The 11,455-nt window shown below is 38.2% G+C and overlaps 2 protein-coding genes across 3 annotated transcripts; both read left to right on the top strand.

The window, feature by feature from the left end:
• Positions 1-297: 297 nt before the first annotated feature.
• LOC107655498 (phosphatidylinositol N-acetylglucosaminyltransferase subunit A-like) lies at positions 298-5,254 on the top strand. 2 transcript variants are annotated; one of them, XM_016442985.1, is made up of 7 exons: positions 298-349; positions 842-1,187; positions 1,268-1,700; positions 3,521-3,653; positions 3,739-3,871; positions 4,385-4,591; positions 4,863-5,254. In XM_016442985.1, exons 2-7 carry the CDS (start codon positions 891-893, stop codon positions 5,118-5,120), a joined length of 1,461 nt encoding a protein of 486 aa, XP_016298471.1. In that variant the 5' UTR covers positions 298-349; positions 842-890; the 3' UTR covers positions 5,121-5,254. The 2 variants fall into 2 exon arrangements, with proteins under 2 accessions (XP_016298471.1, XP_016298472.1); XM_016442986.1 differs by lacking the exon at positions 298-349 and having other exon boundaries at positions 356-1,187.
• A 2,127-nt stretch (positions 5,255-7,381) lies between these two features.
• LOC107655497 (ankyrin repeat and SOCS box protein 11-like) lies at positions 7,382-10,225 on the top strand. Its single transcript, XM_016442984.1, has 7 exons — positions 7,382-7,493; positions 8,213-8,292; positions 8,518-8,625; positions 8,726-8,876; positions 8,963-9,097; positions 9,835-10,020; positions 10,099-10,225. The coding sequence occupies exons 1-7, from the start codon at positions 7,397-7,399 to the stop codon at positions 10,221-10,223; spliced, it is 882 nt and encodes a 293-aa protein (XP_016298470.1). The 5' UTR covers positions 7,382-7,396; the 3' UTR covers positions 10,224-10,225.
• The last annotated feature ends 1,230 nt before the right edge of the window (positions 10,226-11,455 follow it).

Below are 11,455 nucleotides of genomic sequence, written 5' to 3'. Positions count from 1 at the left end.
CATTTCAGTTCGTTCTTCGATTTCGTTTGAAGTATATCGGGGCCTTAAAGGCTGTAGTCTTATTGAAATCGAAATGTAGATGCCTGTAAACATACTGTGTCCTCTAGAGGGCAGCACCGATCGCCGCATGATATTATTTTACATGTTTCTGTGGCTCAGTGGTAGAGCATTGCGTTAGCAGCGCAAAAAGTCGTGGGTTCAATTCCCAGGGAACATACATACTGGTAAAAAATGTATAGCCTGAATGCACTGTAAGTCGCTTTGGATAAAAGCGTATGCTAAATGCATAAATTATTATTATTAAATTATTACACCATGAAGAAAAAAACCCGGAAGTACGTAAGTAGACGTGAGCGTCTACTGTTTTGCTTATATTGTATTCCAGAGAAATACAGTAGAAATCTTTTCATTTCATTTCTATGATGTCGATGCTTTACAACTTAATGATTGATTTAAAACGTGCTAGAGATGTACCTAGATCATGCACACATCTTAAATCATTCTTTGTTCAGTCAAATTTTCTACTAGCCCGGTTTTGACTGAGTGAGTGTTTTCACTATCTTTTTCATTTATTTACATTTATGTAAATGTAACGTAATATTAATGTACGTAATGTGTGTTTAATCCGTGTAACTCGATACTTCATCTGCCTGTCTGTCCGTTAAGTCTCCGTCTATCAAATCAAATCACTATTGTCACATCACCATAAACCGTAACGGTGGATGAAATTTTGAGTGCATGCTCTACAACAATGCAGTGCTGTAGTTACGCATTAAACCACAATATACTACAAACTATATTAAAGTATGTGACAGCAGAAGTGTGACTGTTTTGTGCACAGGTGGATCTGTATATTTTGTATGGGAGAGCGCTGAGGATTTCACATCACTATGGGCCACAGAAAGAGAGGTCACACTCATGCACATAAAACGCCCCCATCCTTGGACACACACTCCTCCAACACACTTCGGCACTCTGATCATGAGCAGGGCCTGAAGCACAGGATTTGTATGGTGTCAGACTTCTTCTACCCAAACATGGGTGGCGTGGAGAGTCACATCTACCAGCTCTCACAGTGCCTCATAGAGAAGGGCCACAAGGTTGTCATAGCAACACATGCATATGGAGACCGTCGTGGGATTCGCTACCTGATCAACGGACTAAAGGTGTATTACCTACCACTGCAGGTGTGTGTATTATTTGTTTACAAAGGTCATATTATACATATCAACCTTACCACTCACATCCTCATGCCTTTTCATTTCAGGTCATGTATAATCAGTCCACGGCAACCACCTGCTTCCACAGTTTGCCGTTACTCCGGTGTGTGTTCGTGCGTGAACGCATCACAATCGTGCATGCTCACAGCTCCTTCTCCGCGATGGCCCATGATGCTCTGTTCCACGCCAAGACTATGGGACTCAACACCGTATTCACAGATCACTCTCTCTTTGGATTTGCGGACCTGAGTTCTGTACTGACCAATAAGCTGCTGACTGTCTCACTGTGTGACACCAATCACATTGTGTGTGTGTCGTACACTAGTAAAGAGAACACTGTACTGCGGGCCGCCCTGGACCCTGAAATTGTCTCCGTCATCCCTAATGCTGTTGACCCCACTGACTTCACCCCTGACCCATGTCGCCGTGACAACAGCAAAATCACCATTGTGGTCATCAGTCGACTGGTTTACAGGAAAGGTAGGTAGAGGATATAGTGTTTTTATTTGCATTGCAGAATAATGTATTCATATATGCAGGTTGTGTGTGGGGGCAATGACAATCTTTGAAAAACTTTTATATCAATTTCAATAAAAGTTCAATTTTAATGGTTCTAAAAATGTCATGTAAAATAAGTAAATTAAAAACATATTTTCTTTGCGCCTTGAATACATGTAAGTAGGGCTGCACGATATTGGAAAAAACTCACATTGCGATATTTTTTTTCCTGCGATATATATTATATATATAAAAAACTTCAATAGCTCTATTTGGGGAAAAAACTAATCAATGATTGGGGTGATTTTGTAGGCGAGTAAATCAGCATAGGAAATAAACAAATTACAAGCATAGATAAATAACAGAACAAAGATACAAATTAAATAATCAGTGCTTTATATTTTTTCAGGTAAGTCTAACAGTATTCAGGTACAGAAATAGAATAATCAAATGTAAAATAACACTGCATAGCCTTCACTGTATAAATTAAATCTAATAAATCTGTGTTAAAGCTACAAAAGTGAGTTTTCTTTGTGTTTTGTTTGATTAACGTTCATGACCGAAAGCAACAGGAACATTAAACTGCTGTGAACCAATATACTGTTCCACATCCATTTTCTTTCTCAATTGTTTACCTTCACCTAAGCCATAAGCATCTGTGTGTACAAGGATACTAGCAGAGCACAGTATTTCAGGCACAAATAGACGCAGAAGTGAACGGAATTTGGTGTTCAGGTGCATCTGCGTGGCTCTCACCATGTCTACACCAGACGCGAGTGGCGCGGCGCGACGCGACAAAATACTATAGAATCCATTTTATTCAGTGATGCTGTCTACACTGGATGCGGCGCGACACGACAAATCCCCAGTAAACTGATGCCTCGTTTATGTCGTACAGACACAAAAGTTAAAATGATATGCAACGGTCGCTTTGTCGTGTCCAGTGTAGACGGACTTTGGGGCCGTTCACATGTCGCGCCTGAAAACGCCAGCCGCGCTGCTCTCTCCTTCTTTCCAAAGCGCTCGGGAGCTCTTGCGCTTTCGTGACGTCTTGCATTGCTAAGCGACCGTGACCTGCGCTCTCCGCGATGACGCGGAAGTTTCAACAAAGGATAAACGTATTTTCAGCACTGAAAATCGCGTGCAGTAGCTCTACTACTACATGTATTTAAAATGGGTATCTCTGTACAGCTGTCGCGTCTGGTGTAGACACCGTGTCTGTGTGTGAGCAAAGAAAACGGATCAGTATAAATATAACCAGCAGTGCCTACTAAACATCGCACATCCTGCCATGTGACTATCGCGGATGCGCACGTCGCGATATCGATGCTGAAACGATATATCGTGCAGCCCTACATGTAAGAGTAAATCAAAGTAAAAATAAAATCTTGATTTTGAAAAAAAAAATCAGTAAAAAAAAGTTTTTAACGATGTCATGAGTTATTAATTAATAAATATATTTTGTTTTAAAAAAAGAATAGTAATAAAAGCGTATGTCAAGCTACTTAATAAGGTTTCCTTTTCAAGTATTTCATGTTTTAGGCATTTTTAAATTATGATATCAGGACAGTTGTATTATCACCCTGAATTGTTTTTTACCTCCAAAAATTATAAAAAATATATTTTTTAATGAATAATCTATAATTAATTATTATTAATTCATTTCAGAAATGAAAAAAGTGTTTATGATTGAAGACGTGCATTCTGTGTATGAATTGCATTTTAATTACATTTTTAGGTAAAGAAAAATAGATCTAGGAAAAAAATAGCATCATCTCATTTGTTGGCCGGTTGTTTTGCAGGGATTGATTTACTAAGTGGAATCATTCCTGAATTATGTGAAAAGCATCCAGATCTCTGCTTTCTGATTGGTGGAGAGGGACCCAAAAGAATCATACTGGAAGAGGTTCGAGAGAAATATCAGCTTCATGACAGGTAAGAAATCCAGTGTGCATGAGAAAGGATCTCTGTGAGTTTGTATATAATTTCTTTACCCCCTGTTATTTTTATGTATATAAAGGGTTCGTCTTCTGGGAGCTCTGGATCATAAAGATGTGAGGGATGTTCTTGTTCAGGGTCATATCTTTCTCAACACTTCTCTCACTGAGGCCTTCTGTATGGCCATAGTGGAAGGGGCCAGCTGTGGGCTGCAGGTATGTTTTTTTTTTTTTATGAATATGTATGAGTGAAATCACATTATGGAAGTAAAATGGGTTACAAATGACATATCATGTTGACTTTAAGTTGTACAAAAGGATATTGTGTGACGTTATGCACAATATATGTTAGATTGATACATGTTTTAAAGGTACAATTAACTGGTTTCCATGTTGTAAGTTTCTTTGGATGAAAATATAACACATGTAATTTATTTATGACTGGGGTCAACAGCAAGCCCAGTCTGACTAGCAGTTCAGATTTGTTTACTTTCCTTCCCACACCAAAAATAAAAAATTTTTATTGTTTATTTTTGTTTCTTTAGTTTTTGCTAGAAATGTGTATAGATACTGTTTTGTTGAATGTTTTTTTTTCCACATTGTTTTCTTTACCAAAAGAAAAGAAACCCCAGGCCAACATGCCATCTTTATTGTTGAGCCCTGATTTATGGATGTTCATCAGTGATCAAATCTAAATAAGCACTGCTCTGTGTGCCTGCATGTGTACAGGTGGTGAGCACCCGTGTTGGAGGTATACCTGAAGTCCTGCCTGATGAGTTGGTAACTCTGTGTGAACCATCAGTTCGTTCACTTTGTGATGGCTTGGAAACTGTAATTGCAAGAATACGAACAGGAAACGTGGCGTCTCCTGCCACCATCCACCACAAGGTCCGAACATTGTACACTTGGAGAAACGTCGCTGAGCGCACAGAAAAGGTGAGTTTTAATAACATGCTTGAAATATTTGTTGGATGTACACTAACTTTCAAAAAACGATTGGTAAGGTTTTTTTGACAATTTTTGATGTCTTTCATGCTCACCAAGGCTGAAACTGGAAATTGTGATAATCCTTGCTAATAAAAGTATACATTTTTTTAAAAAGAAATTAATCTTACTGAGCCCAAACTTTTGATTGGTAGTATATTTTATTATTAATTATTATTATTATTATTGTATAACATGCTCACTCTCTGTGTGTTTGTTTCAGGTGTATAATCGTGTGTGCAGGGAGCCCGTTTTGCCGTTGTCTGCGCGATTGCATAGACTGCGCTCTCACTGTGGTGCCGTGGCAGGCTCCATTTTCTCCTTTGTTGCTGTTATCAACTTCATCTTCCTGCTTTTCCTGCAGTGGCTCCGCCCAGATCGTCTAGTTGATGTTGCTGTAGACTCATCAGGCCCCCACAGCCGCATGGGGCAGCTTCTTAGTAAGAAGAAAAGTAAAGTGCCAAACCCGGCTCTGTCCTGACTAATGATCTAACATGACCTCACAGTAGGCTTATGATGAACTTTATTTAGAAGGGGAAGGATGCAAGTGAACTGAACTAAAACTGTAGTACCAGTACATCATAGTGCACTATTGGCGCTTTTCCACTGTATGGTATGGCATGGTACGGTTCACTTTTGGGGGGCTTTCCACTGGGTACAGTACCTGGTACCTGGTACTTTTTTTAGTACCACCTTGGTTGAGGTTCCAAGTGAACCGTACCGTTACCAAAATGTGACATGTAAACTCTGCTGATCACTGATTGGCCGGAAAGAATCGTCACTGAACTTGCGACACAAACACAACAGAACCGCTAGATTTAAATCAGCACAGCCAGCGAAGGATCGAACGCAACTGTTTTGAGCAAGCACACCTTTTTTAACAACCAAAAAATGGCTGTTTCGTGGTCTGTTGAGGAAGTACAGACGTTCCTCTCCTTGATAGCAGAGGAGCGGATCCAGTGAGAGCTTGATGGGGCGACGCGGAATGAAAAAGTGTTTCAGGAGTTGCGGCAGTAGAGGCGGCGCAACTATAACGACATGTGAATAATCCTGCCCACTCTAAAGCGGTACTAAACTGTAGTGGAAACGCAAACCAAGCCGTGCCGAGCTGAGTCGTACTGTACTGAGCCGTGCGAGCCGAGTCGTACCATGCAGTGGAAAAGCGCCATATGGTACATCAAAACGTGCTGACTACTGTTTACATTCCTGTATAAAACAGTGACCTCAGGTGAAGAGAAAGCTTTGAAAAGCTATCCTCAGTCACTCCTATAGTTCAGCGCCTGCTTTTACACATTGAAAACCTGCCTTTAAGTAAACCCCCATCAGAAAATGGTCTAAACTTGTTGAAATTGTTGCACAAATATCTTTAAATGTCTAGATTCAAGATAAATGACAAACCGTGCCAGCTTTTCCTGTCTCACCTTTACATTTTTTCATCTCACAGCATATCTGTATGGTGTAGATGAGATTTATACTGACATAAATGAGCTGAATTGAAAGTTTTAATACCAAACACACAGTTTTTGAGCTCTAGTGGAGCTATAAAATGTAAGATGCATCGTATGTTTATTTCTTTGACCTGACAGTGCTTGTTTCTCTTTAAGCCTGTTCTTATTTCCATTGCTACTTTTTTTATTGACTTTGGATAATGGTGTGAATGTATTTATTTCACATGCAGCACACTCGTTTTAGGGCGCTATACTTTACTTTTCATACTCACTTTTTTGGTATTTTTTATTAACCTTCTCTGTGAGTATTGTGAACATGATTGTAATGCACAAAGGTTCATACTACCTGAGAAAAGGTGTAAATTTTAATTATTTTTGTTGACACAATAAACTTTATTAACATGCCATAAGTATGCATTCTTTTATTTTTTAACTTTGAATGAATGCATTTGTGTGTGCTTTTAGGATTTTGTCCACACAATAACATAAAATGTATGTACAAATTTACTTTAAATATGCAGCTGTTGAGTGTAAGTGTGGCACCTTATGGTAAAGTAGTTGTTTTTGTTGTAGATAACCGTAAGGGTTTGGCCTGGATCTTGGCCTTGGTCTGGATCAGGAATCTTATGCTAACACCAAAAACAAGGCAGATAATACACGACCTCATCCATTCAAGGCTAAAACCAGGAGCCGTTAACACACACTTATCGCCCGTTCTGTCTGCTTTCACACACATGCACATTCAATAGCCACCCTATCCAGCTAGAACGGTATTGTTCCTGCATAACACTGCATGTAAATCATGTTTTGCTGGAGAGGCAGATACTGTATCACCAATTACATTTGCAGTTACACTGGCTTTGGTTCATGGCTCCTTTTGGTTTTAGCCATTTCACTTGCTGTATTTGCAAAATCATATCTATTTTTGAGTTTGTAGATCAAAGTTTGTACTTTTAAGAGGAACCTACTGAGTCTTGACTTGCTGTAACAAAAGTTTCATTTATTTCAATGATTTGTTCTCTGAAACTGCTTAAAGGGGCTTTGTATATGTATGTTTTTAACTCTGTTTTAGCTCCTCTGTCGTATCGACTCATTTTGAGGGGATGTGTTTATGCGGGGGATGCTCACCTCTCGAGTTTGAGGAGATGGGGGTGCAAACACATATCACTGATAACAGTGGGAGGTGCATTCTTGCCAAGGGGGGTTCTTGTTTCTCTGAAGGCCATATAAACTCCTCTGAAGAGTTTCTCTGTGCTCCATTATCTCAGTTGTTCTCTTCCTGCGAGGTCTCTTCTTGTGAAGTTTAAAGATGGCTGTGGTTCAAGCTGAAGTGAGTGTCTGGAGTAAGCCATGGGATCACAGGCTTAACCTGTACGGAGGACAAGTGTGTAATACACTAATGGCAGGTGAGTTTTCCTCCTCTACTTCTGGTGTTTTCTCTCTTCTTAATTGTTTTCAGGAGTCAAACATACTATGGTTACCACAAGGACCAAGCTCTTACTATTTTCACTTCATAACATTTTTTACACTAAATTATTTAATTGTTGCGATATCCACTAAATTGTCATCACTGGAGTTATTGGATCACATGTACCATGATAGTAGCACCAAGTCAGTGTTCCATACAATTATACACACTGAAAATAGAAAAAGGAAACTGCATTTGTCTTGGAGTGATGATCTAGATAAACCTGTTTGAATTTTCAGCTGGACTGGTTTTGGAAACATTTATTCTAAAAGAAAGGGATTGATTTTAGAATAAATGTACTTGGTTTACTTGGCTATACTTTGGGGATGAAATTGTCCCCGGATGTTTGCTAATTTGACCTCTCATTGAGGTCAGAGCTGTGACTCGGTGGGCTATGCACATGCTCAAAACATATACGACCCATTGGCTTTCAAGGCAATGGCTACCGTCAACAGTTTGGTTTGGAACAACTTGAGTGAATTAAATATAAGAAAATATTCATTTTTGGATGAACTATCCTTTTAAAATGCAAAAAGTGTTCTTTTAGGAGTGGGATTGGTTTTGTCTGTATATAAACATTATTATTATCTTAAAAACAACAAAAGTATATATGCATGTCATTTAAATATCCGTGTAAATGTCTGTCTCTGCTTATAGGTTCCTGGGACGACAGAACACCTCTACACGATGCTGCTTTGCAAGGAAGATTGCTGCCACTGCGAAGACTCCTTTCACAGGTACTGATGGAAGAAACACTGGCATAACATTTTTCAAACTGAATAGCTAAATAAATAAACTATTTAAACACTTAAACCACACTTACACATGTATCATCGCACTAATATAAAAATCAATCCAAGTGGTACTTTGTAGGTAACTGTTATAAGAACAAACTTTGTATGAACCAAATGCTTCCATTTATGAATGAAGAAAATGAATTGTCCATGTTTACATGTGTAAAGGGGTACAACGTAGGAATGGCTACATTAGATGGAATCACACCACTGCATGAAGCATGTGTTGGAGGCCATTTTACCTGTGCTAAACTTATCCTGGAGCATGGTGCTGATGTATGTATATACCTTTCTCTTTATTTACAGTATCTGCCTTTATTTTGCTCACTGTCTCTGCATCAACATGCATTAATGGCTAACATATATATGCATGCAGGCCAATGCTGTCTCTTTTGATGGAGCCACTCCTCTCTTCAGTGCATGCTGTAGTGGAAACCCCGCCCTTGTCAGCCTCATTCTGATGTACAGCTCTGTCCACCATCCAGCTCATCTGCAGAGCTCACCTCTCCATGAAGCAGCAAAGAGAGGTATGTGTGATGATTTGTGTCAATTTGCAATGCACTGCAAACATTGGGATATAAGTAAAAGGGATGTCTATGTGTACATGTTTTAGGTCACACAGCATGCGTTGAAGTGCTGCTGTCTCATGGTGTGAATGTGGACATGGAGGTTCCCAGCATAGGAACACCGCTGTACTGTGCATGCGAATCCAAGGCAACAGAATGTGTACAGAGCCTGCTAATCTCAGGTCAGACACACCACTCTTAATGGATTAGGGTCCCATTTTTATGACCATTACAGGGATATCATTTTTTTACAATGCATTTTACAGTAATACAGTGTTTAATTTTGTTTGTTCTTAAAGATCATTACATTCCGTAGTACAATAACAAACATATCCTATAAAGATCATGTTTTCTCTTTTTAGAAATATTCTTAAATATTTCTACAGTTTATAGCTTTCATTATTTTTTCAGTTTTAGTTTGAGTAATTTTAGTACTAAACAAACACTGTCAACAATGTGCATGTATTTGTAATTTTAATGCAAGTTTTTAAGTTTTCATTTAATATTTATATAAATTATTATAAATATATAATTTTATATTAAAATATATTAATATTATTTTATTTCAGCTTTATTTTAATACCTAAAATGATTTCCAATAGTTTTAGTTTTAAAAGTCAAAGTTTATCAGTCAATTTTTTTATTTTTTTTATTGTCATATGTACAGGGTACACAGACATACATGTATAGTATATACAGTGCTGTATGTATATAAATGTATAAGTATGCATATAAAGTTATTATTAAATTATTGAATAGATTATTAAATAGCATCAGTACTCAAATGTAGCAGTAAAATATGAGAGGTTCTCAAGGTTTTAGTTAATAATAACCAAACTGTTAATGAGAATAAGATTGTTTTTCAATACAGTCAAAATAAATTGGGGGGAAATTTTAACTGCTTCTTGTTTCTCGCAAGGCGCTGATGTGCAATGTGGGCGGGGCCTTGACACACCTTTACATGCTGCAACCAGGGTGGGCGGGGCAAAGGAGGTGGAACTACTGTTAGAGCACGGGGCAAATCGGACGTCAAGGAACTCTGAGGGAAAGAAACCTTTGGAGTTGACAACAGATCAGAGCATCAAACATCTTCTGCATACTACAGGTAAATATAAACACATAAGATATAAACACTCATTGTCCCACTGTATGCTGCGATACTGATTCTGGTTTGGTTCTGCAGGTCCATGCTCCCTGTCTCAGCTGTGCAGATGGTGTATTCGACGTTCCCTGGGACAAAAAGGACTAAACAAAACCAAGATGCTTTGCTTACCATATCCCCTGCACAGTTATCTTCTCTATCATTAAAACACACATAAACATTCCCTGTCTAGTGTCCAAACACGATTCAGTAATCTTGTTCTTTTTGAATAACATCTTGTACACATTTTTAATTCACTTTTTTTTGTAAAAGTGTAGCCTTTTTTGTTTTGTAATAAATATTTTTATACATTCAAAGACTTACTAATTTGTTGAAATTAATGTATGTCTATATAGGTACAAACACATGAACACACACACACACACACCTTGGGTTTCCATGTTTTATGGGGAGATTCCATAGACGTAATGATTTTTATACTGTACAAACTATTTTCTATCCCCTTACCGTAACCTCTACTCCTATTTTAGATTTAAAAAAGAAAAGAAAATCTGCATTCTTTATAAACTTGTTTCATCATGGGGACCATGATGTAAATGTCCCCACAAGGTCAACATTTACTGGTATTACTATACTTGTGGTGACATTGGGTCCCCATAACGTATAGAATATCAGGACCACACACACACACACACACACGCCTGTCTACTGTCTACATGCGCACATGAACACTCACTATGCCTACAAATTCAGATTGTGAAAATCTGACTAAATTGACTATTAAATGTATTTTTAAATGTCTATTAACTCTGTAGCTGTAACTCTGTAACTTACCTGAACTAACCAGCAGGTGGCAGCTTTGTAACATAACTTTTTGGTTAAAAATGATCCGAAATCAACATTTGAGCAAGTACATAACCAGCCAGTATTCAAAACTATCGCCTTGCTTTAGCTTGATTCACAACGGTCAGTTTATAATAATGTTTTCTAATTTGAGTGGTACGGGTAGGTTTTCGCGGGAAATGCCGCTGCGTCATTACGTCACGTCTGTAAACATAAAGATCACCATTGGTAGTGCAATGTACTGGAATGCCTTTTTTTCTCAGTTGGTCAGAACAAAAGTGGCAGACTTGTTACTTACTTGTTCAGATGACAATATCCGGTGAAAATTCTTATTTGGGTCATAGATTCCAAGATGTAGGTTAGAATCTGTGATTGCGAAGTACATAGGGTGACCATATTTTAGTTTTTCAAAAAGAGGACAGTAGGGGGCGGGGTTCGTGGGCGTGGACAGGGGCGGGGCTTCATCTAACAGTATATGTAGCAAGGTTTTTTTGTTTGTTTGCTTATTTTATTTTTATAATAAATAAAAAGAAAATAAGTAGAAAGAATAGAGAAATAATAGAGAATGCTAGTATTAGAGGCTCTTCTTTATGAA

The sequence above is a fragment of the Sinocyclocheilus anshuiensis genome, unplaced genomic scaffold, assembly GCF_001515605.1.
Source record: "Sinocyclocheilus anshuiensis isolate Anshui unplaced genomic scaffold, SAMN03320099.WGS_v1.1 scaffold1148, whole genome shotgun sequence".
Classification (NCBI taxonomy): Eukaryota; Metazoa; Chordata; class Actinopteri; order Cypriniformes; family Cyprinidae; genus Sinocyclocheilus; species Sinocyclocheilus anshuiensis.
The sequence above is the reverse complement of the archived record's forward strand: the minus strand, read 5'-3'. Positions and strand labels throughout refer to the sequence as shown.

What these genes read in the sequence shown, in the direction of transcription:
- LOC107655498 (XM_016442985.1), top strand. Translation starts at nt 891, where the DNA reads ATGGGCCACAGAAAGAGAGGTCACACTCATGCACATAAAACGCCCCCA. An exon ending in AAATATCAGCTTCATGACAG is followed by an intron (nt 3,654 to 3,738) that starts GTAAGAAATCCA and finishes ATGTATATAAAG; the next exon opens with GGTTCGTCTTCTGGGAGCTC. An exon ending in GGGCCAGCTGTGGGCTGCAG is followed by an intron (nt 3,872 to 4,384) that starts GTATGTTTTTTT and finishes GCATGTGTACAG; the next exon opens with GTGGTGAGCACCCGTGTTGG.
- LOC107655497 (XM_016442984.1), top strand. Translation starts at nt 7,397, where the DNA reads ATGGCTGTGGTTCAAGCTGAAGTGAGTGTCTGGAGTAAGCCATGGGAT. An exon ending in TGCGAAGACTCCTTTCACAG is followed by an intron (nt 8,293 to 8,517) that starts GTACTGATGGAA and finishes ACATGTGTAAAG; the next exon opens with GGGTACAACGTAGGAATGGC. An exon ending in ACATCTTCTGCATACTACAG is followed by an intron (nt 10,021 to 10,098) that starts GTAAATATAAAC and finishes TTGGTTCTGCAG; the next exon opens with GTCCATGCTCCCTGTCTCAG.